Raw genomic sequence first — 26,728 nt, 5'->3', positions numbered from 1 at the left:
CCCTCCAACCAACATTTTGAATTCCCTCCAAGCCATTCAAATGGCCTAGTTCGAATTCCCACATGGGTGGCCCCCACCTTCCACTAGCAATCAAATTAAGTCAAATTTCCTCCTAAGTCCCTATATCGAAAATGTTGGGTTCTTTCCCTTAGCCAAAATTGTGCAAAAATGCGTGGAAACACCTTGTTACAAATGTGTTTGAGAAGGTACAAGACAGTCCTCCCCTCCCAAATGTTGCTTGCCCTCAAGCAACCTCAAAGCTGGGTGAACTGTCGCTCCACACTGTCACTGCAAAATGTGCCAGGGTCCCAAATGTGCCACTGGATCGTGCTTGACCTCAGCACTATCCTGATATGAAAGAATCCTTCAATACCAGGATCTCAGGCAATCTTGTCCAACATGAAGCTCCCCTCACTCCAATCACTATCCTACCCGGTGAAAGTACTAGAAGTCCCCTGCTCCATCAGTGACTCGCTAAAGCCTAATGGAAGATCGATACAATCTCCCCCTGCAATAGCCAGTGCATCCCTAAAGGTTATTGAGCTATGGAGAGTTGTGATGCCCCAATTCCCTGCTAGTCCCAGAGTGGTGCCACCATGCTGACGTTGCGCTACTCTGACTATGTCATACTTCCCATCGTGAGCAGTTAGTATCCTCCTCTCCTAGAACTCGACGGTGGAATATTGAAAGAGGCAAGATGCATCCTGCCTGGGCATCTCCATGGCACCAAGGCCTACACATCCAAATCTAACTCTGAACCTGTGCAACATTAGAGAATGTCTGCCTCCCCATCTGATGAAACCCTCTATGAACCCCCATGTGTCATCCCAAGAGCGAACTATATCAATCTCTGCCACAACTCCGCTCATCACGAGTGATCTATCGATCAACTGAATCCCTGCATCCCATAGCCAGACCTACTGCGGCATAGCCCTATCAACTCATGGAATCCCTTTGGCCCTCATCTCTAGTCCCTGCATGTGATCACTATATAGGTTCCATATATCGTGGGCTAATCTGATGCATGTTAATCTGCCCTGTGCCTACCATTGTGTAGTACCGATGATCACTGGAAGCCACGTGTACCAAGGAGCCAACCCCTTAATGCAACCAATAGATGGGTATCCAATACGTGCAATCAACTCAATGTATGTGGATCCATCCTGCTCCTGCCAACCATCGCCACTGGTTCGGCTACCTGCTCTCTGGAGAATGTGTTGATACAATGTCAGGAATCTGGATACATACTGGACAACTGTTTCAGCCGTACCCGGTATCCTCTGCTCATGCATGGTCCAGACATATCCTGTGGAAAGAGTGACACATGTCCCCCCTATGACCAGCTCCCCAAGCATAGGATCAATGATGAACGATATTCCATCCCGATCGGTGATCACCTCATCCCTCGACCTGTGGCTGTAAACTCGCGCATCAAGACGATGGCCCCGCTGAGAAGCCTCTCCTCTATCGCACCAAGTGTCATCCAAATATCTCGAGTGAGCTCCCCATCCCATGATGCTCGTGGCCAAAGTGTCAAAGGACAACAACCAGATCGCCCATCCCTGTAAGTGATGTAGAAGAGGGTCAGGCATGTGAGTCCCCGCGGATACCATCAAGTATTGCTCATCAGTGTCCCCATCGATCTTGGGTGAACTACACCCAGAGGTATGCCCGGTGTCTCCGTCCATGGATGTCCCTGGAGGCAACACTCCAAGACCTCGTTGTGCAGCACCATATGCTCTTGCATACCACTGATCATCCTAGTACTCCTATACATGCCACTGTACACCACGGCCTACCCCTGTACACTATTGGATACCCTCGGCTACAGCTATGTCATCTTGTATTGTCCTGCTCCCCGCCTATGTCACTGCACATGTCACTCCCCGCATGTACTCAATGCGATGTGAGGCACTCCCACTCCACAACGCAGTCCAACAAACTACAACACACCACCATGCATCTCCATGCCCACCTGTAGACCATTGCTCAACGCTAGATGCTCCCACACATCCCTGAATGTGATGGCCTAGAGCTATGTCTCTACGTGTCAAGCCACACCTGATCAGTATCATCACCTCCATCATCGCATCATCATACCCTCTAGTGAATGGATCTTCACTCCACATCCTCCCTGAGGGATCCGAGAAGTGAGTCTCCCTATGTGTCAGCAGTGATGCTACCCCTACGCTGCTTCTCTGTGTCCCCTGTGCCCCACACAGAAGTGGAGAATCCCCAACTCCATATAAGGCGCCATCTGGTGCCCTGCCAATGCCACCCCCTCCGACAAACTCCTACCAGAGTATGTTGATCACCCAATGGTCCCGTGTACAAATGCCATACCAAGAGAACCAAAAGAGTATGTCCATAAACTGGTCAGCCACTGGTACTAACCGAGACTCCCCTAGCGAATGTGCACACCCAACTGCTAGGCCAATTGTACCATCCTAGTTGTAGTCAACCGACATACCTAGGAAATGATAGGTAGTCCCACCCAAAACCCAATGCCCATCGACGCTGTCGGTATCCCAGTGTCATCCAAATATCTCGGGTGAGCTCCCAGTCCCATGTTGCTCGTACCCAGAGTGTCAAAGGACAACAACCAGATCGCCCGTCCCTGTAAGTGATGTAGAAGAGGGTCAGGCATGTGAGTGCCTGCGGATACCATCAAGTATCCCTCATCAGTGTCCCCATCGATCCTGGGTGAACTACACCTAGAGGTATGCCCAGTGTCTCCGTCCATGGGTGTCCCTGGAGGCAACACTCCAAGACCTCGCTATGCAGCACCATATGCCCCTGCATACCACCGATCATCCCAGTACTCCTAGACATGCCACTGTACACTGCGGCCTACCCTTGTACATTGTTGGATACCCTCGGCTATAGCTATGTCGTCCTGTACCGTCCTGCTCCCTGCCTGTGTCATTGCACATGTCACTCCCCGCATGTACTCAATGCGATGTGAGGCACTCCCACTCCACAAAGCAGTCCAACACACTACAACACAACACCATGCATCTCCATGCCCACCTGTAGACCGTTGGTCAACAATAGATGCTCCCACACATCCCTGAATGTGATGGCCTAGAGCTATGTCTCTACGTGTCAAGCCACACCTAATCTGTATCATCACCTCCATCATCGCAACATCACACCCTCCAGTGAACGGATCTTCACTCCACATCTTCCTTGAGGGATCCGAGAAGTGAGTCTCCCTATGTGTTAGCAGTGATGCTACACCTGCACTGCTTCTCTGTCTCCCCTGTGCCCCACACAAAAGTGGAGAATCCCCAACTCCATATAAGGCACCATCTGGTGGCCTGCCAATGCCACCCCCTCCAACAAACTCCTGCCAGAGTATGTTGATCACCCAGTGGTCTCGTGTACAAATGTCATACCAAAAGAACCAAAAGAGTTTGTCCATAAACTAGTCGGCCACTGGGGATGACCAAGACTCCCCTAACGAATGTGCACACACCCAACTGCTAGCCAACTGTACCATCCCAGTTGTAGTCAATGGGCATAACTGGGAAATGAGTGGTAGTCCCACCTGGAACCCAATGCCCATTAGCGCTGCCGGTATCCCCAGTGTATGGAAGCTCCTACTGAGCTACACCCAGGTCCACCACCATCTCCATAGCCCACTCCATAAGGTACCAACTCAGAATCTCTCGCCATCCAACCCCAAGAGAGGGATCGAATGCACGATCTCCTGCACGTAGAACCCCAGCATGCAGGTGTTGCACCCTGTGCAACTCAAGTCATCTTATCTCGCTATCTTGGTCAACACATGAAATTTGACTAGGTAGCTTTGTCTCTCTCTGTCCAATGGGCAAAGGTAACCTAACAATGCTACCAACCCTGTCTATGTATGCTTGAAGAGTGCTGCTCTCACACCCCAACGTGCACTCTAGCTGCACCAGTAGGGAATCCAACCGCTCGCCAACGTGAGTCAATTTGGCCGTGGACTCGGCACAAACCGCTCTCATGCCCTCCAACTCCTCGTTTTGCTGCAGAATAGACTCACACTAACACAACCTTCCTTTTTAATGCTATAAGGTCGACCTGAAACTGATGGAACTGTCGTGGGCATCTATCACCTATAAACTCGGTCACGGCTCCAGATACCTCAGCAACTGTTGGCATCTCGTCCATGGGTGGCACCCCCTCAACAAATGGTTCTGTGTGTAGGCTCTATCCTCTCCACCAAGGTGTCAACTAGGGCTATCAAAGAGGCCTCTAATAAAGGTGACTCTTGCGCCACACAGGATATATCAATGTGCTCCTCACCATCCTGTGGGCTCTCAACATCATGCACAACCTCCTCCTCAGGCTCCTGGTATCTAAAGCCAAGTCTCCACCAACAAAAGTGACCCTGGTCTCACCCTCTAACTGTCTCTGTCCTGCCTGCGCCCTTTCAGGAGATCTGGTGCCCTGATCTGGTCGACTTTCCCCACATGATGTAGATGGTTGCACCCCCACGGCCTGCACACCTCTACCGTCTTTGCTGTAAGGGTAAGGATGGGTTTGGTCTGTCGCCGTCCTTAACTGGGCCAACCTCTCATCGTCCCAATGAATTCTACCCTAGAATTTCTGCATACTGGATTTCCCTTGAGCCATGGGTTTGTCTAATTCTAATATTTCCCACAAGCTGAGCCAAGATTATAGCTCTGATACCACTGTAATGTTCCAAACTTAAATAAACAGTGATATGCAAAGCAAAACGATTTACAGCACATAAATTTTAAACAATCAGCAAATGCTCATAAAAACTCCAAAAGTAAGAACTCGCTGAGCCATTTTCTTAATCAATCAAGCAAGTACAATAGTATGGAGGAATGAACCTAGTTGCCTCAATGGCAAGCGTGACAGAACCCAGGTGATAATACAATGATCTCAAATGTTGGAAATGATTGCTCCTCTAATGCTCTGTGCAGTTGCGCTGCCCAAAAAACTACATCGTTGGCTGGAAAGGGACTGCAAGAAACTCCACCTCCGATGCTCAAAAAATACAGCAAATTTAACCCAAGCTCCTTGACCAAAACCCACAAAAACCCAGAAAGGGTTTGGCCTATCTCTGAGCCAAAGTCGAACCCACAAAATGGTGCAAATTCCCCAGCTAACTAACAATTCGCCCTATTATAAGAATTAGGATTTCAAGCCTGAATAACATCCGGAAAATTCTGAAATTTTAACCACAGACTCTTCTCAGAAAATCCACGAAGGAATTTGGTTGGTTTAGACTTCTAAAATTTGACCCCCTTGGAGCCCAGCTTCAGCTGCAACTGCAAAACTCGGCCTGCTGGAATTTGCCTGTAAATCCTCCCGGAAATGGACCCAAAGTGTTGGGCTAACCTCTGCTATCAATCCCCTGACTTCCCGGATGGGCTTCCGGCCTATGGCACCTACTCCTTAGCTCCACGAAATTGTTGGACTGGCCCTCTGCGCTGTCCCCAAGCCCAATAATTCGAACTACTGGGATGTTGGCTCTGCTGGCTCCAAAACTCACAAGAAAGGTTGGCCCTTTGTTGCTCTCCCAATCCTCTAACTCTCCCGGCAAATGCTTGATCACTGATAGCTCCAAACTCCCCCTGCGTATTCTCCAGCTAGCCAGAAATACGCACTCCTTGTTGTGGCTGAATGGTAGTGTTGTAACACACTCCCGGAACTCCTGAAATACTTATGGAACTGCCTCTCTAGGGTGGGCACGGATGGTCCCTCGAAGTAGAGGTTGAATCTCCCGCTTGAGAGATTCGTGGCTAAACAGTCAATTGACTCAACTAAACAGCAGAGCAAACAGTCAAGTAATTTTGTTTGCAAGGTGTAAGAATAATCCCAAATGAGAGCTCTCTCCTCCTTTTATCTTTGTGGGCCTTCCTTGCCTCATGTGGGCCCCTCCATCCAACACTTTGAATTCCCTCCAAGCCATTCAAATGGCCTAATTCAAATTCCCACGTGGGTGGCAACCACCTTCCACTAGCAATCAAATTAAGTCAAATTTCCTCCTAAGTCCCTAAGTCGAAAATGTTGGGTTCTTTCCCTTAGCCAAAATTGTGCAAAAATGCAGTGATGATAATATCGGTGAGATATCGCTGATAATCGAAAATATCGCAATATTTTCGGCAAGCCGAAATATCGCTGAATAATATCGCGATATTTTGGCTCCCGAAAATATCGCGATATTTCTAAGATATCTCGGCAAAATATCGCGAGCCGATAGAAAATATCGCCGGGCAGGCTATGGCGCGACTAGAAAAAGGGAAATTTGTCTTTTTTTTCTTCATTTCTGTTTCTGAGTGTTGGAGAAGGAAGAGGAAGAGTTTTGTGGTGGTTGTCAAGGAGGGATTGAGGATCAAACAGCTATTATCACCACCAACTAAGATTTTTTTGTGGATATAAGATTGAAGAACAGTGAGACGAACTTCATTTCTTCCATTAACAGGTATGTTCTTAAAAACCCCTATGTTAATGATTTTTTCATAGATTTATGCTTGCTTGCCTCTTTGCCTACCAACATTTTGTTTCTTTGGTTTTTTTCCATTTGCTATGATTTTCATGCCCATGAGCCAATGCAAGGGTTTTCTCCATATTTGGACAACAAGCTTCATTTTGTTTTCAACTTTCTTATGCACCCTCTTATTGCCATTTTTCATTCACATTGCAAAATGCAAATAATGTAGTAATTTTTTTAAATGAAGTGGTTATTACTTAATATTTTTTGTGTTGGGGGGTTTAATGCCAATTTTTTTTTGTGCCCTAGGTTTGAATTAGTTCACTACAAATGTCAAATATGCCAAAAGCCTTGGACCCATTTTGGGAGTATGGGGAGCCTGTTGGTGGGGCAAATCAGGCATATATATCATGCAAATTGTGTGGGACCAAGATGTCAGGAGGGGTTACGCGATTGAAATACCATCTAGCTAGACTCCCTACACATGATGCAGATGTAATGCCTTGTATGGTTTCTAATGCGGAGGCTTACAAAAAGCTCTTGAAGCAATTGCTAAACAAGATAGAAAGATAGCTGCTAGGGAGAGGCCACTGGTCTCAGATATATAGCTGCTAGTTTTATTTGTTTTGCTACATATAAGTTTATAACTCATGATGATGAAATACTTTTATATATGTGATGCTATTTTGTTTGAGCCCTTGATTGGACAATTATCAGGGATCAGCAGGATATGTGATGTTATTTTGTTTGAGTCCTTGATTGGACAATTATCAGGGATCAGCAGGATTTGGTATCACCTTTGAAGTTTGATGTATCATTTCTATTTGACATCATATATATCAATGCTTTCTTCATATTTATGTGTCAACTGTCAATGTGTTTAGTTCATGTTGTTATTGCTTTATATGTTTAAAAATTTGAAGAAAAAAATGAATATATTATGCATTTTTTATGCTTGCCGATATTTTCGCCGATATTGCCGATAAGATGTTTTTTGGACCCTCGCCGATATTTTGTCGATACCGATATTATCAACATTGCAAAAATGTGTGGAAACACCCTGTTACAAATGTGTTTGAGAAGGGACATGACATCAAACCATTCTCCAACAAAGGTCATAATGACACAAGGTGAATATCGAACCATTCTCCAACCAAGGTCATAAAGACACAGGGAGAATGTCCATTCATATGGATGTCTCATCAGCGCTCCCTCTCAAAAGATAGGTATTCTCCACGAGCTCAAACTTGTCCCGAAAGTACACAAACTTCCCTCTAGAAAGAGGCATCGTAAGAATATCATTTATCTGCTCATCAGTGGAGATATTCTGGAGCTTCACAACTCCCTTCAGCACCATGTCTCGATTGAAGTGATACAAGCTTCAACCTGTCATCATGGTCACCACGAGTACCTAATCAAAATAATTCTGCAAGTAACCTTTGAAGCCATACAACTTCTCAACTTGCTGATCCAATTGCAATATACTCAACCTCTGCCATACTGAGTGCGATAGATGATTGCTTTATGCTCACCCAAGAAATTTATAACAGAGCCCAAACTGAAGCAACATCTTGACAAATTCTTTCTATCTTCAGCGTTATCTACCCAAACTAAAATCTGGAGTTGTACTTCTCAAATCATCCATGAGCAACACATCTTAGCTCAACCATAAACAATTATGCTCCCTTCACTAGATCGTAGATGCTTTCCGGCCACCCTAATTGGGTTCTCCCTTTCAAGTTGAGACATATCCTGCTTATGTTTCTCCCTCTACCACTGTTGTCTTTCAACATATCAGCTATCTAGTTTGACAATTTCAAAGATAGTCCATCATCTTAGACTCGGAGGTCAACTCCCTTTGAAGCTAAAAACAAGGCTCTTTGACTGCTCCATTTGACACGAGTCCATCTTACAACTAGAAAACATCTTGACATGATCCTCTCCCTCTTACTAGGTGAATATTCTATTTAATTCTCGCTATGCTGGTATCTGCTACATGCAAACTTCAAACTTGTTGACCTCCTGGCTCCCTTTGATCTCAGATTTCTTTTAGTATAATATTTGTCAATTGAATTCACAATTTAGGAAGAAGTCTTTTTATCACACTTTGCTTCATTCTTTCACTTCTACCATCCACAATTTTCACTATGTACTTGCAATCCTCACTAGGAGGCCATGGAAGAACAATTACAACTAAGCAAAGAACTCAAAGACAAGAGACTAACTAATATTAAAATAACAACAATAGTAATGATCAAACAAGAGAGATTATTAAAGCTGCTTGGTTTATTCTCCCTAAAATTACCTGCTGGCAGATCTGGCTTGAACGAAACAAAAGGATTTTCAGAAATTGCGAGTAGGACGTCAAGCTAGTGATAGTTAAAATTAAATGCCAGTTAAAAGAGTGCCTGAGAGACTATAAAGATGATTTAAATCTCACCCAGCAAGATAAAAATTGGGGCTCTTCTCTCGACCTACAGTTCCAAAAATTGGTAAAGAGTATCTCCCTCCCAAAAGCTTGGCAAATAAGGGCTACAGCAAACGAGCTCCAGGGATGGATTGCAAACCATCAGAGGCACTCTCTATTTTTTGATGGGGCTGCTAAGGGCAATCCTGGAAGAGCTGGTGCTGGAGGAGTTATTTTAAACCCAATTGGTTTTAGGATTCACAGTTTCGCCTGGGGCTTGGGCATCGCTTCCAGCATCCAAGCAGAGGCTTTGGCTCTTTTTCAAGGACTCAAGATGCTGAAAGAGCTGAACATCAGGGAGGTTAATGTTATTGGAGACTCTCAGGTTATTATTAACACTATGGTGACACGATCTAAGCCAAAGGACCTAAGGCTAGCAAGGCTAATTCATAGAATTTCAGACCTTGGTGACTCTTTCCAGAATTTAAATTTCTATCATGTGTTGAGAGCCAATAATAAGGAGGCGGACACTGAAGCTAACAAAGCAGCCCTTCTTACGGCTGGTGCTCTGCTCAGAGGCGGACAGGAAATATGGGAACCAATCCCTTAATTTAGAACATTGTCATGTTTTATTGCTTTCTATTAAATCAGTTTGTTTGTACCCACAAGCTTGGGAAAATCTCTGAAATTGATCACATAGTTGTAGCTAAGAAAAGATGTGAGCTAATCATAAATGTCACGGTCTTGCAAGGTTGTTCGGCACTTATCGTTTTAGACTCATCCTTTGTAATCTGCTCTTTGACATTAAGGCCAAGTTTCTAATATATCCATTACCCGTTTCTGTATAAAAAATGATCAAACAAGAGAGATATAAAATACTTATCTTTTGAGAGGAAAGCCCCCTTGTGATCTTTAGTCTTCTTGTCCATGTCATCATTCTGATGCCATTCCTTGCTTGTCAATCCTAAAGTTTTGTCCATAAACCCTAGGGTTTTCTTATCCAAACCTCGTTGCTTACTAGGGTTAGGGTTTCTTCTCTTCAGCAGAAATGTCTAGATAGGGGTTTGTCTCCAACCCTAGGACTTACTAATCCAAGACTTTTATCTTTCTAGGGTTAATAAACCCTAGACTTCCAATTTTGCAAGTTCCTTTTCATACCCAAATGTCAAAACCCTAGAGCCTTTTGCTTATGTAATGAAGTTCATCACTATTTGCAAATCAACAAAGAATGATCTTCATACCTAAGAGTCCATTAGTCTTTAATCCAATATGTCCTTTATGTCTTTGGCCTGCTACAAAAGGTTTGATCTTTCCAAGTGAGAACCTTTGATTTCTCAGCTGAAAATGTACTCATTCTCTTTTCCACTGTAATCAATTTTCCTTTATCAAATTGTGATATCTTCAAGGACATACTAGTGACAGTGAGCTAGACATATCCAATGCACATTCTCCATTAAGATACATCTTCCAGGTGAAAACACTTTGCAACAACACTCTTCATTCAGAAATACAAGGCAATGTTTTTCCAAAGGAGACACAGAACCCTAGGAACAGTTACCCAAATTTTCTTCAAGCCTTTTATCATTGCACCATATCTCGATCATAGTAACACTGAAGAATATGGAGTATCAAACTTCACATTTTCTGATCATTATTTTATTTTGCTCACAAAGGACGCTCATGTCATGCTTGAATTCATGTTGTACATCAATAAAAGGATTTTCTAAGGATATGCATACGATTTGTAAAGCAACATTTTTCAGAAAGTTGACAAAGTCCTCTAACATATTCTAGATCTTAATAATTTCTCTGAACTTATTAGGTCTCCATCACTATGAATCTTTAATGCTTCATCTGTAGCATTTGTTCCACTAGCTATAACAGAATTATGAGGTTCCCTAAAATTTTGAGGAGATTTCAGCAATCATTCCAGAGACTAGAAGGAATGGACTGAGGTTATTTGGTTCATTCATACAAGCTTCGGTCTTTCAGCAAGGTTAAGATATGTTCCAACAAAAATACTCTGGCCTTTTCAATTGACTGAACCAAATCAGAATTCTCTAAAATCATTTGAGAGGTTATTAGCTCTGAGATCTTTGGACCTTTACATAGATGATCTGAGGCCTTTTGATCTATATGAGATAGACCTGAGAATGAATTAGTTTTGTACAGAGAATCTGAGATAGGACTTCGGTCCTCTTCAAGCAACTAAGAACATGCCTCAGGCATTAGGACTTGGAGAATAACCTTTCAAGAAGGCAGACCTTGTCCCTTTTTTTATGATCATGTACTGAAACTAGAACATCGAGGGTTAGTTAACAAATTAAGCCCTAGATGACTTGAACCAGAGAAAGCTTCTACTTTAAGGTCTGCTCTTTCACCATAGCTTTGATCACATGTCGATTTTTAGGGTGTTTTCTAGAATCTATATAGATAATTACCTCTAATGATTTTGATTTTTCCACATTATTTATTACTCATTATTCCGTCATTAAACAATTATACAGAAGACATCAACAATATATGACATTAGGATCATGAAGAGACAGCCACACAAAGAACACAACAGATTACCCTGGGAAAACCCACATGCGGAAAAACCCAGCAATCCTTCCTTACAGGATCTATTCAACAAGAGACATCAAAGTCATATACAAACTGACTAGCATAGAAGCAAAATGACCATCGGCAATCCTTCTTATAGAATCTATTCAACAAGAGACATCAAAGTCATATACAAACTGACTAGCATAGAAGCAAAATGACCATCGGCAATCCTTCTTATAGAATCTATTCAACAAGAGACATCAAAGTCATATACAAACTGACTAGCATAGAAGCAAAATGACCATCGGCAATCCTTCTTATAGAATCTATTCAACAAGAGACGTCAAAGTCATATACAAACTGACTAGCGTAGAAGCAAAATGACCATCCACCAAGAGCCAAGCCAACCCTCCACAAATTCCAAGACAATTGTCCTCAAATTTGTCCACAACAAGGTCTAAAATAAAGTCTGCTACAGATCTCCAAGAGGGCCGAAATTCAGCCTGCAACTAAGCCACAGAGCTCGGACTCAACCACAGAAAATTAGCCTCAGAACTTCACACTGAACTTGGCCTCCTTTATATTCAAGAACGGCGGCAGATCAGGTATCTTTCTTCCTTTTGTTTTCGGCCTTTTTCCTTCTTGTCTTCTTTGCATAGAACAGAGATATAACTTGTGATCCAAAGTGCCTCTTAGATGGAGGTCGAATGGTGTACTTATGGTCTTCTTGTGGTGTAAATAGGTGTCTCCTTGGGCAGACCGACATGATCACTTGGAGGGCCGACTTGGTCACTTGTGAAGGCAAAAATACAAATTGAAAATTCAATTTTTTCTTTTGCAAAGGTCATGAAGGACATGCCTTTCATAATTTTTCTTTTGACAATAATGAGCATGAAGAACATGCTTGACAAATAATAATAAATCAAATACATCAATGATAAATAATTTTTATTATCAAGACTGACCATAGCTACATACTTCAACAAAACCAACGGAGAGGTTTGGAGGACAAGGAGATAAAGGAGTATTGTTCTTGTGTGAGCATGAGAAAACCACAGACCTAGCCATGGGAGCAAGAAAGTGACGCAGGACTGTCTTAGGCATGCTAAAGGAGATTGCGGCCAAGGAGGAAGTTGGTCGAGTTTTTTGTGGTTGGAAAGGAGGCCGAGTAGGATTGGTTTTTGAGGGGGCTAAAGGATCCACAGCTTGAAGAGAGGGCCCCAAGCCTGTGTGTGGCAATTTGGGCTAAGAGGAGGAGCCGCAAATCTAAGTGCAGGCCACAAGGAGCAGTTAAGTAGGCCACAGCCAAGAGGGGCTAGCCGCAGGCCTAAGAGCAGGCTGCAGAGCTAAAAGGAGTAGGCTGAGGACCTATAACAACTGTAGGTAGCTGACTGAAGCTTAAAACAGGCAGGTCAGGGGTCTAGTAATTGTTACAAAAGCTAGCTGAGGCTACAGGAAAGCTAAAGAGGTTGGCTGCAAAGGACAGCAGGCTGGCCATGTAGAGAAAAGGAAAGTTGTTTGCTACAGGAGGATTGAAGAGAACTGTCTGGTAAGCAGACTATTGTTTGGTTGATTTAAGGTGGGTTGGTAAAGCGCTAGTTTGCTACAACAATGTTGTCAAAGAGTGTCACAGGTGTCTATATTTGGGCAGGAAAAGCTTTGAGGATAAAGCCTCAACCCTAGGTGAATTGGTCAAAAGATTAGACCTAATAATTGGCATTGTACAGGATTGTAAAGGGCCACTTGTTGATTTTTCAAGTGCAACAGATACAAGCAGAAATTTTTGAAACACTGATAATTACTTCTAATGATGTAGATCTTTTAACAATTCCAATTTATCATTAAGCAATTACACTTCAGAAATTCAACCATAAAAGCACAAGGACAGTAGAGATCACAATGCACAAAGAGAACACAAGATTTACCCTAGGAAAACCCACTTGGGGGAAAAACCCAGCAACCTTTTCCTTAGAGAAATTCTTCAGTTCAACAAGAGATACATCTAATGCAGCTAGTCAACTATGAGGTCAAACTGACCAACAATGCTATGGTCAAACTTGGTCAAACAGCCCTCTTGTCAAGTCAATCTTCTGCCCTTCAACTTCAGCCCTCTCTGATCTGCCTAGGCTGAATTTCGGCCTCCCAGAATATGCCCAGAAACTCAGCCCTGTTGCCGAGACACTGTCACCCATAAGTTCGACCTGCTGCCCAGAAACTGCCCAATAATTCACACTAGCGAAATCAAGAGAGAGAGAGAGATAAATGCTAGAGATGAACTCGTCGTACTCCATCCTACTTTGTCCTTCTTCTTCGTTGAGATGCCTAGAATATTACTTGTCTTGTGTGAGGTCAAATGGTGCCTTGTGGAGGAGGTTGAATGCTCTATATATAGTGTTATGCCTGTCCGAATGGGTGTGTCTTTTCATTGGAGCCGACTTGACAAGTTTGGAGCCAAAATTTCAAAATTTAAATTTCAAAATTTTCTCTTTTGATACCTACCTGAGGAATATGTCTTATAATAATTCTTTCAAGGGCTAAACAATGAAAATGACATTAAGAACATGTCTTCCAACACTACTGAGATCCACTCCCTTCATGAGCAGAAGTTAGATGCTCCCTCTAAGCTGTGATCTGCTCTTAGTCCTTGGAACGACATACTACTATCCAAAAACTACTCTTCTCTTCAAAACTCTAGCACAAGCCTACTCACTGATCTGCACCCTTCACTTACTAAACAATCCTGGTGCTTGGTTTTTATGCAGAGCGTGGCTCTGATACCATGTTACATTCTTGAAACTTTGCACGCTACTTAGATGAATAACTGAAAACAAGGCAACTGAAAACTGAAACCAAGTTTAACTTTCACCAAGATATAGAGTTTCTTAACATTAATATGCAACGGAAAATAATCAAGATAAAAACACATGCACACAAAATTGACACGCTTATTTTCCCCAGGAAACCCAAACGAGAAAATCTACTTTCTTTGTTGTGGTCTTTTATTGATTGTTCTTTGAGCAAATGGATCTATTACAATTCACGTTGCTACAGTGGCCAACAAATTGTTACTGAGAAAGCGTTAGGCTTCTCCTCACTAATCTCAGCTCCACAACTGATCACTGCTCTCGAACCCTAAGAAGAAGCCCTTGGCCCTACTCTTGATCTCAGCCCTGCACACAATTGTTCTCTGCTCGAAATAGTCTCAACCTGCTTTGTGAATCTTGATCCCCTTACTCCACAATCCTTGCGCACTTCTACTCCTAAATCTATGTGCACGCTTTCTCTTCAATAACGTGCATTCCACACAAAGAATGATTATTTATCTTTTGCCTTCGTCCTTCTCTGCCTAGTAGAATTCGATGCATGTGAGGAGGCCAAGTTCAGTTAGTAGTTCACACTAGCATCACAAGTTTCCATTAGTTCTGATTGTGAGTTAACTGAGAACTCAACTCGTTCTCTCTCCAATCAACACTGAAGTCTTAGCCCGTTCTCTCTCCAACCAACACTAAAGTCTTCACTCGTTCTAATTGAACCTATCACTGCCACCCCATCCTATAGTCGAACTGAAGAAGACTCCAACAAACTGCAGCCCCAACACTACGCATGCAACCTTGATGACCATTCCAGTAAACTAGAAATCAACTCATCGTAACTGAAGTCTATTTCATGAATTCACACTCATGTCAGAGAAAGGCTAATTCGTGGTCTTCACTGACTAAGGCACAATCCAGAAGACCTTCCTTCGCTACATTTTCAACACACGTCGTGGCTGTGCATCGACTACCAGCGACTAAATAAAGCCACAGTGAAAAACAAGTATCCATTGCCCAAAATTGAGGACTTGTTCGATCAACTAAGAGGGGTTGCAGTGTTCTGTAAAATAGATTTAAGATTTGGGTACCATCAGGTCCAAATTAAAGACAAAGGTATCCACAAGACAGTGTTCAGGACAAGGTATGGACACTACGAATTTGAGGTGGTGCCATTTGGGCTCACAAATGCCCCAACGACATTTATGTGCCTGATGAACAATGTCCTCAGCCCGTATTTGGACATGTTTGTATTGGTTTTTATGGATGACATCCTGGTTTACTCGAAAACCAAAGAAGAGCATGAAGAGCATTTGAAAGCAGTATTGCAATTTCTAAGGGAGCACAAGCTGTATGCCAAGCTCAGTAAATGTGATTTCTTCCAATCACAAGTTTAGTACTTGGGGCATGTCATTTCAAGGGAAGGAGTGGTTGTGGACCTTGAAAAGATTAAGGCCATAATGGAGTGACCCACTCCCTGAAATGTCACGAAGGTTAGATCATTCATGGGATTGGATGGATATTACTAGCAGTTCACTTGAGATTTTTAAAAGATTGGGCATCTAATCACAGCCTTGCAAAAGAAAGGAGTCAAATTTCAATGGACATCAGAATGTGCAGCTAGTTTCGAACAGCTCAAGAAATTGCTCACATGTGCACCTATTTTGAGGATAATAGACCCAAACAAGGACTTCTTGGTCTGCACAAATGCCTGTAAGGAAGTACTAGGCAAAATCCTGATACAAGAAGGAAATGCAATTTACTATGAACCAATAAAACTGAATGAGCATGAAAAAAACTATGTCACTCATGACTTGGAGCTTGCAGAAACAGTGCATGCACTAAAGATGTGGAGGCACTACTTGCTCGAGAGAAAGTTTGTGCCAATGTCAGATCATGGAGGGTTGAGATACTTGTTTGATCAGCCCAAACTAAATGCATGACAAACCATATGGTTGGCTTTGATTAGTGAATTTGATTTTGAGATCAAACATGTTAAGGGAAAAGAGAACAAAGTGACAAATGCATTTAGTAAAAGTCTACGAGTAGCTCACTCAGTAGCCATGAGCACTTGTGAATTTGACATCAAGAAATGATCAAAGGGGAATTGATACATGATGAAAATTTCCAACATGTGAAGGAATGCTTGCAACGAGAACCAAAGGGTACAATGAACAAGAATTACAAGCTCACTGGCAACAACATGTTGTTTAAAAATAGATGGTATGTACTGTATGTAGCTAACTTGAAGAAACTTGTAATGGATGAGTATCATAGAACTCCTTATTCAAGTCATCCTGGATATTAAGAAATGATAACAGCCATAAAGAGATCATACTTTTGGCCAGGGAAGAAACATGAAATTGATGAATACATTGCCAGGTGTCTGGATGACTCTGGAATGCCAGCAAGTCAAGGTAGATTGCAAGCACCCAGCAGGATTGTTACAACCAATTCCAATTCTTGAATGGAAATGGGAAGTCATATCTATGGATTTCAAGACAAGATTGCCAAGAACATCCAAACAACTTGATGTTATTATGGTGATAGTAGACAAATTGAGCAAGGCATCTCATTTTATAGTTGTCAATTTCAAATCCACCCACAAAGCCATTGACATAGCCCAAATTTTCATGAAAAAAATATTCAGATTACATAGCATACCCAAAAAGACCATTTCAGATCGGGATGCAAAGTTCGCATCAAGTTTTTGGAAGGCATTATTTGTTGGTTTTAGAACCCCGATAGCTTTTAGTACCACATATCATCCTCAAATACATGGTCAAATAGAAAAAGTGAACAAAATTTTAGAGGACGCGTTGAGGATGCATGTCATGCATCAGCCAAAGAGGAGGGAGGAATTACTGTCACAAGTTGAATTTGCATATAACAATAGGTATCAAGAGTCGCTAAAGATGAGCCCCTTCGAGGAATTATATGGCAGAAAATGCAACACTCCTATTAGCTGGAATCACCAAGTGACCAGAGTGGTTCTTGGACCAAACACGCTAAAAGAAATGGAGCAAGAAGTGCTCAATATTAGGCTAAATTTGAAGGCTTCCCAGGATAGACAAAAGGCTTATGTTGATTAGCAAAGATGCACAAAAAATTCCAAGTAGGAGATCATGTATATCTCTACATCAAACCAAAGAAGAGCTCGCTAAAAGTGGGGTCTTGTGCTACATTGGCACCCAGATTTTGGGGACCTTTTCAGATTTTGGAAAGAATGGGACCAATGGCTTATACATTGCCCTTACCACCCACAGTGAAAGCACATGCTTTATTTCACATGTATGTACGTGACATTAATCATGTCGTTGATTGGTCCATGATACAGGTGGAATCTAAGGGAGAATTCCAACCAAAAACACTGCATCCCAGATCGAACATAGATCACACTCTGGAGTCAAGTAATAGAGCAGGTCAAGGTGCAATGGAAGCACTTTGGACTAGATGAAGCAACCTGGGAGATGGTAGATAAAATGAGAATGCTCTATCCATTTTTGTTTGATGTACGATGTAAGAGTTGTACATATAAAGCTCAGTATTTATTTTTGTTTTTGCTTATAGATAACTCAGGACGGTGTTCCCTTAAGGGGGCAAGGTTAGTAACATCCCTTTTTCATTACCCCTGTATTTTGTATATACAGTTATGTACTATCGACGTAAGAGTCACGGCGGGCTAAAGCAGCTAGACTGTAAACTCCAGAATTAAATGTAAACTTAAATGATTGGACTGAGGAGAGGACGAAACAAATCCATATTTCTGAGTGAAGAGGGAGCTCGCTTGTTTGAAAAGCCAAAAAATTGCCTTGGAGTTAATACTAGAGTTTGTTCTAACCCAATCAGGCTACCATCACCTGACAACAGTTATGAGATTGGACAAAGTGGTGAGGGGTGTAGGACAGTGACCATCTGTCCTTGAAGATCAGGAATGACTAATCAAAGGATGGTTTTTCAAGAAATAAAAAGAAGGGTCGAATAGTGCAACACAGATGGTGGAGGAGAGAAAAGTTAGCATCGAGAGCAAAAAGCGGACTGAGAAGCCAAGAGAGTTTGCCCCTTTTTTGAAAACGAAGGGACACAGAGGGAAATATATTTATGCCCAGCAGAGAAATGTGTGGGGTTTTTCTTCTAGATCGAGTTCTCCTACATTTGCTTGGTTGATTGATTGTTGTCTTTTGGACGCACAAGACTTGCACAAATAACGTGGAGTTGTGGTTCACGACAAAAGGAAACAAAGACAATCGTGGAGCTAAATATCTTGGGTGTCATTCCCTGTGTTATGTGTTTGAGGCCACTAGACTATGTCTATGCTTGTGCGGTCAGTGGGAGGCTTAGTGGATGACCGAATCACTGTGGTGCTTGTTGTGTAGTTGATAAACCACCTGGACAGGGCAATTTGAGTCGTTGTGATGCTTGCTAGAGACTTGTTAACCACCTGGATAATGGACTAAGAACCCTTGTGGTGCTTTCTATGATAAGACAGTTGATAAACCACCTAAACAATGGATTCCACTTCCTGGACTAAGCAACACCCCATATGGAACCAGGATGAAGCCCTGTGAATGGACTCAAGAGAGTGAGTTACTATGGTGCTTATTGTCAGAGGGTAGTTGATAAACCACCTATATAGTGAACTCCATCTCTGAGTTCCTATTTAAACCTTTGGTGTGAAGTTTCCCTGGAGCAAGCATTCCCTCGGACTTTGGATACAGCTTGGGTGTGGTCAACTGCAACAAAGGTTGCAGTGTGGCTAACCTATGGTTGGGTGGAGAGTTGAAGTCCCTCCTTCAGTTTCTAACCATCTTTAAACACACAAATAAGTGTAAATTACTCATGCATATTGACTTATGAATTGTGATGTTCCTTGTTATGTTATGACTAGTGCAAGATCTTGTGTGTTGATGAATGTAAATGAATGCCTGAGCTAAGAAGTTCATTGTTGTACTCATGGCTGTAACAATATCTTGTATGTCCATGAGTTCTAATGCATGCCAAGACGATGATATCCACTGTTAGGATCATGATGGATGTGAGAGATTGTGTGTTTAGGTTCATTCAATTCACTACTAAGGCCTGTGAATAAATATATATAGTTCAACTTGTTCCCTATATTGGTTATCATGTTAAAATTGAGGGTTCGAGGTTTCAGGCCCTTGAGCGATAATGCTTAGAAATTTGGCAGTCTAGGCCACACCCCTTTCATTATACGTGATCATAGAATTTGAGGTTCAAGCCTCCAACCCTTGAGCCATAAACATCAGGTAGTCAATGTGAGGTGATCACCCTTCCCTTTCATAAACCCGGCTATTTGGTTCTCTTTTTTGTATATGTTGTCGGGGCCAGCACATGACATAACTTAAAACTTATGTGTGTGACCATGGGCCAACACCGTAGGACTGATGGTGGAACCTCGCCCCATCAAAATTGTGAAGTGTGAGCCATCAGGGCCATCAACCATCGGTCGTAAACCTATGTGCGCAAGGAGTTGGGGGGGACTGAGACAAGTGACCAAAGACCAAATGAGCAAAAGGGATGAGAATAGGACCAGGAGTACCATGACTTTGCCCATCGAGCCATCGCCCACAGCTCATCGCTTGTGTGTGTTATCGCATGGTAAGCATAAGACAAACGCGTCAACAGAGTTGGTCGATCCGACCATGGTTCTCGCACTGGAACATTGTCATTGCTCGCCATTGTAAGTTGTTCCTCGTTGTAACATGAAAACCGGCACACCAACAAGGATTAGGCTGATTTAGTCATGGTTCTGAAATGGAACCCTGACGTTGCCTAGTCCTAGGTCAATTGTTAATCGTCATGGATGATAATACGAATGAGCAACCGAGCCAGCTTGGTGTGGACGTAGCACGACAGGCCCCACTATGACGACCTATCAGAGTATTGAAGTCTAGTGGAGGCCACATGGTCACCACATGGCCAGTGTGATGACATGGCCTCTTTTAATAGGTTGATATCCAATCGAGCATAAATTTCGATCTAGGACTCAGATTGGGATAAATTTTATATCACCAAAAAGCTCTCACGAGTTGAACACAATAGTGGCATCTAAATTAATTTCCACATACATTGAAAAGTGAGGTGTTTGGTAACCCCATCTTCACAACAAATCTTGGAGATCGGGTCAAAAATCAAAGAGTAACCCTCCCATAGCCTAGGATGGTCGAGGAGGTGGGAGGTGTTGACACTTCCTCTACTTTTAGTAGAGCAGTGATAAGAGTTGTCTCTGCACTTCCAGTATCTATTCGCACTAACCATATGTTTGAGTTCCATTGACCAACTTTGTGGTCATTCACCAAACATTAATAAACTTATCTTGTCCTATTAGAGGTTTATAACTAATATATGTCCAATCATCAATGACAATGGCCCAAAATTCATCCAAACCAGTGTTACAGGAGTCTCTGATCACTCGCGAGTACTCACGATTCCGACTCTGATCTTCAACCAAACGAGCCGATTTGAATCTCGGCGAGTCAAACTCATGTTGACCAAGTTTGACTCATGGTTAACATGAGTTTGACTCGCGATTTCGGCGATTTGTAGAGGACTCAACGAGCCACTCAGATTCATAGGTTAAAAGTCCGCAGGGTTTTATTTTGTGGTTTCAATTTCACTTCTTCTTGCCACCTGTCGCGCTTGGAGGTCACTTTCATTTCTTCTTGTTGCCTGCCTATCCAGATACGTCGTGGATCAAACGACGCCCATCACGTTCTTTCTTCACTAAGTGCAATTTGGCTTCAATAAACATGAACCCTTTCTCTAATTCATCAAGATCGCAATGGGTTTTGCTGGTCGACTTCATGTATACAATATTAGGCAGACGACTTCATGTATTAGGCAAAAACTTTAGCATTGGTTGGATCGCTCGTCTTACTAGACTACGCTGCTTTCCAGGTTTTCTATGCCTTAGGTCCAGCCACGCCGCCTTCACCCCGCCCAAAGAGTCACCTAAGTGAATTATGGGTCTACTTATCAAACACGACTTACTTGCCTCGATGCTCATGCAAGTAACTATTGACTTGGTTCAATGGTTGGTATACGTACATATTTGTGGCTACTCCCCAATGGTCGAGCAACGTTCTTTTCCTTTAAAAATGTCATTTTGAATAAAAGAAACTAGTTGGAGTATGTTAAAGCTCTATATCGTTTTGAATAAAAGCAAATCGTTGCAGAATGTTGGAACTTTACAAGGACCTATAATAATGAAACAATTCCTTAAATTCATTTGTTGTCGTCGAGTGTATAAGTGATCTACCAATGGGTATAATGCACTACCAATGCAAACTTAACCCAATTTAGAAGTCATGCTACTGTAACCCCAAGTAAGATTTTAGTAGGTCAGTGGTGTTGGTTGACAAAAACTTGGAAGTTGCTTGTGTCGTTTGAATCTTTGTACCTGTTTTTAAATGTTTTCCAATAATAAATATATTTTATACTTGAAGTATACACATTGCCCTCATGATTTTTTGGACATCTGTTGATATCATGCATTGTTTGGACATGGCTTTATTGAATATCAATGAAATATGTTTTTTTTTTTTAATTCAATATATGTGTATATATTTATTTATTGTATCCACCGATTCTTTCCCGATCCGATTAAAACTCTTCGCTCTTTTGCCTCGCCGATTTATTGCCGATTCCGAGTCTGGTAACATTGATCCAAACCCCTTGAATGTCATGAAGTTCCACTTCAATTTGATCATTCTCTCCTACCGAACCTACTGTCGGCATTTTCTTAAAACTAAAGGATGTGTCTCCTTTAAGTGCATTGTTGAGCATATTGTGTGCCACTTCTTTCTCATAAGGAGACCTATACACACTTGATATTGCAACATTTGCAAATAAAAACCTTCAAACCAATGCATCAATATTTGTATACCCCCTTACATATGACCATGGCACTTTAGTACTACTACTAGATTGAGTCTCGATTAGAATATTGTTCGTGAAAGCAAGTTGAGTGGAGGTGGTGGGTATATGTTTTCACTCTTTCAACTTTGTGATAATGTTTTATTAAGGACACCCTCTCTAAGCTGAGAACTCAGTCACATATTTTGATTGCTCCCATTTCCCAATTCTAGTTAAATACAACCTCAGACATGCAACCATCATGTTTTGGTTACAGTAAGAGCATAACTAATCCTTTAGCATGTCATCCCACTTGACTCACTATATGAATTAGTGGACTAAATCACAAGCCCACAACCTAGTTTCTAAAGCTCCTTTTGGAATCCAAATTTCCTTTTAAAGGGAGACTGGTTTGTATTTGGTTGGCAAGGAGTCTTATGTTTTGTCATGATGATGATTCCATTCTAGGACTTCTACCATAATAAATGGTTGCACAATGCAAACTTCAAGTTCAAGGACATGCTTGTGCAAAATAGTCCAAAATCTATATGTTGTGAACACTGATGTGTAAGAAAAAATGGCACAAATAACGTGGTTTTTGCCTTGTAAAATAAAATTTTAGAGGAGTTCTAGTATCCCCCTCCCCCCAAAAGAAATTTACTTTTCATGTTTTTTGATAAAGTTTGTCTTTTTGTTGTTCATATATAGACCTTTTCTGATAATTGTTTCTCACAGGCCAGAAACCTGCAGTAAATAGAAAGAAAAAATGCTGGTCATTTCTCGAGAGTCAAGAAACGTGTAGTCAAAAAATGTAAAATGGAGGCTAGTCACGTGTTTCTGGCATCAAATTTGTTTCAGGACAGGTTTCTGCCAGAGACAGACCCCTGGGGTGCAGTTTCCAGCAACATGATCTGAAAATCTGAAAAAGAAGACACCAAAATACAGAATAGAAAACTCAAAAAACTAGAATCGGCCTTGCTTCCAAGAAAATGATTTGAATATTAAATATCACAAAAACTATACAAATGTACCACGAGCTGTCCATGACCCTATGGTCTAGTAGCATCTTGGAGCAGTCGTTGTGACAATGACTCAGGTTCAAATCCTGGTTGATATGCTCCTCCCCTGCACAGGGTTTGCCAGATGTGATTATTGAATATTGTTGATGCAGCCTTCCAGCAGATTATTGTATGTCATTGCGAGGTACCAGCAAACCCCATTGTTTGTGCGTGTTGGTCGATCTTCTTTCTGGGTTTACCATCCATTGAAGATGGGTTCCCATTTAAAAAAGGTCTAACATGAATTTGAAAAGGACCCAAAACATTTGAAACCACAAATCCCGAAAATGGCACAATTCACAACCTCGAGCTGGAACAATCTAGACAAACTCACACCAGAGTAGCAAGAAACTGCCTAAAGATTGGAAAAAACAACCTTAAACTAGTATAACACCCAAAAACAGTTATCAGATGTCTCAAAAATATGAAATGAAGCATTTCTAATGAGATATATCAATGTCACCGGAATCAACCCAGCAGAAGACTCGTTTTGGCTGAATAGTCAAACATGACTCAAGACTCCACAAAAACTTGAATTGACTCGACGCAAGACTCGTTTTGGCCGAAGATTCAAACATGACTTGAGACTGGGCAAAAACTTGTGAATCAATCTGGCAACGACTCAACATATTGTAAAATACAAAAAATAAAATATTTTCTTATGCATTGAATTTAGATTAGACGTGGGAGAATACACAGAATAAATGCAAAATAGCATATCCAAGTAAATAGTACTATGACAATTAGTGCAATGTTTCAAGTATAACTGCATTAGAAATGTACATTGTACACAGTATACCTGAAACATTACTTCGAACACGTCCTACTGTGGAAGTTGCAGATCACAAATATATTATTACCATCAATCATCATTCCTAAAGATTCAAAATCACCACAAACAATGGCATGAAGTTGTGTGCGTTTCCTGGTGTCTCCCGAATAAAGTACTTTGGGAAACGTCCCCACTAGAGAAGCTGCGTCGTAGGAGCATGGAGAACGTACATACTACCCTGGAGCGCATCCCTGTGTAACACTGGAAAAGATAATGCCCACTGTACCTTTTAATAAGACTATGTGTTTTCTTTTTAAAGAAAATGCATCGTTACGACGGGCTAGAAAGAGATACCAGAACTTTGACACATGCAAAGACATATGCCCTCTAAAATGACTGTTCTGATGGTGTTTGTGATGACGGATTTTGCAAAACACTTGTTATCACGGTTTATCCGTGGTAAAGTCAATATAGACAGCGAGAAATCTACACTCGCTGCCACTGAAACCCCTATGGTTATGGCCATAGGTACGATTTGAACAAAGTTTCCTTTTTCTAAAGTATTTCAGAAGTAATCATATTAATTCTCCCTCCCTGACAATTCCAATAACTCGACGCATTGAAAATACTCCACCTGTAGCACAGATATCGGGTTGTAGTTGCATAATAATGCGAGATGCTCCTGATCATAACCGCAACAGAGGAGCACTACACAAAACTAGGGTAACTAAGGAATGAGGATTAATGATTCGCCCCGTATGGAATGCAAAAAAAGGATGTTGATGCAATCATGTAAAAGATCATGAGTTCACATCAAAGTTTCACAACTCTCTCTTTCACTCACGCACACACATTGACATTGCCAGAAATCAAGCAAAACCAGAAGTAGTGTAAAAGTTGGACATACCTTTTTTTTTGTTCGATTTTGAAATGGACTCATCTGCAGGAGGCTTAATATGAAGGCGCCGTTGCTCTCCTCGAGGGACATAACCTTCAATGGCATCTGAAGGACCTGCAGAAGCAGAGTCAAAAGCCGCCTCACTTTTTACACCGCTGTCATTTTCTTGCTCGTGTATCAGCAATTTGGAAGAGAATTTCTCCTCAGAATTGTTATTGTTCTCATTCTTCTTGCCCTCTTTAAATTCTTCAAGAACGTTAGTTTCTTGGGGGGGTTCTGGAACTATCTTTGGGGGTTCTGGAACAATCTTTGGGGTTTCTGCAACATTCTCAGTTTGAGCCTCGTCGAGGGAGAGAGAACCGACCGCTTCGAGAATGTGGAGAATTCTGTCTGAATTCGATTCGAGAGCAGCGTCAGCGTTGCGATCGGGTGGCAGAAGACAGTCGGAAAAAGTGCGGCTGTGTATGAGGCAGGGGGTGGAGCAGTAGAGCCAAGTCTCCTGGAGGTCGTACACTTTGTGGTCCTTGAGGGAAATTCTGTAGCGTCCCCTTCTCTTGCGCTGCTGTTGCTCCTCCTCCGATTCTGGCAGTTTATTGCTGCAGAGAGGGTAGCCGCACAGATTGATGATGTTCCTCTCTGTCACCACGTCTTCGTAGTCAGATTTTGAGAGGAGATTGGCGGCGGCGTGCAATTGGGCTTCTGTCTTGACGCCGTCGAGTAGGGTGGTTTGGATTTTGTAGACGGCATCCTTGACAGACAAGGCCATGCATAGAATGCTTTTTAGCTTTGCCTTGTGTTTGGCTTCCCGTTTATTTTTTACTCAAAGATTTGAGCGCAGGTCGATCTTTCAAATCCAATGCGTTTTCAATCTGAAAGTCAAGCCAGTCCGTTACAGGTCGTTTTTATTTTAATTCTGCGGTTTTCAGGACATCATACACCCAACCAGAGCCCACACACGGTAAATCCCTGCGGACAAGACTCAAATTTAAAATTTAAGGCGCAATAGAGTTTTATTTGATTTGCCTATAGCCCATAGGCATGATCAAAGGCTTTTCTTACTGAATCCGGAAGGGGATAAGAAGCATCTAATCGTGATGTGCTCATGGAGAGTATTATTAATGGCGGTGTTTACAGAGGTGGTGGTTTGATTATGATATAAATACATCCAAAATCACTTAAAACAAAGATCTAATTTCACTAATCTCCCCCTCCAAAATGACTAAAAGATATTCGTTGGAGGAATATCGAAGTTTAAAAAACTCACTGGAAAGATTTTCTTGATAAAATGCCGAATTTTTGAAAAGCTTGTGGATATTATTATTGAAAAAATATCATAGGATTACATTTAAGAGGCTAAGTTCATTACAAAGATAGAGTGTTTCCATCCTAATAAATAATAAATAAGAGGCTAAGGTTATTATAAGAATAGAGTGTTTTCATCATAATTTTTATTGGTTGTTTTCTTTATATGTTTTGTTTTGGAATATTATTATAATCCATTTTTTTATAATAATAAATTTTATTACTATTTATTTATTTTTAACAGTTTATTTCTATAAATATTATAAATAAATAAATAAAATATTATTTATAATAAATTTATTTTGAATTACAGAAGTTTAAATTTAGTAATAACACGATTCTTTAATCAAACTAATGGTTATAATCTTTGGTAATATTATTATTATTCTCTTTATTATATTATTATTTTTCTCTTTATTAATAATATTATTTACAATGTCCACGGGGTTTTGGATTTACGGTGAATGGGTAGGCTGTTAAGGCACTCCTTGCGATAGGTCACCAGTTCAAATCCCACGTGGGTACTTAGGTTAGTCTTAACTAAAAAATAAAATATTTATAATAATAATAATAAATCTTATTACCAATTATTTTTAATAACATTTCGT

General features: G+C 41.6%; 1 protein-coding gene across 1 annotated transcript in view; it reads right to left on the bottom strand.

Moving 5' to 3' along the window:
* The window catches only part of LOC149250401 (RNA polymerase II subunit B1 CTD phosphatase RPAP2-like protein), a 183,102-nt gene extending 157,109 nt beyond the window's left edge, over window positions 1-25,993 (bottom strand). Inside the window, exon 1 of the mRNA XM_089459068.1 lies at window positions 24,828-25,993. Within this exon, the coding sequence (XP_089315194.1) occupies window positions 24,828-25,584 (757 nt within the window). The 5' untranslated portion in view covers window positions 25,585-25,993. The remainder of the gene's footprint in view (window positions 1-24,827) is intronic.
* Window positions 25,994-26,728: the final 735 nt, after the last annotated feature.

The sequence above is a fragment of the Pinus tabuliformis genome, chromosome 7 (genome assembly GCF_031772625.1).
Source record: "Pinus tabuliformis cultivar Carrire ecotype Pingquan chromosome 7, CPIR1, whole genome shotgun sequence".
In the NCBI taxonomy this organism is placed as follows: domain Eukaryota; kingdom Viridiplantae; phylum Streptophyta; class Pinopsida; order Pinales; family Pinaceae; genus Pinus; species Pinus tabuliformis.
This window is presented reverse-complemented; position numbering and strand designations above follow the sequence as displayed.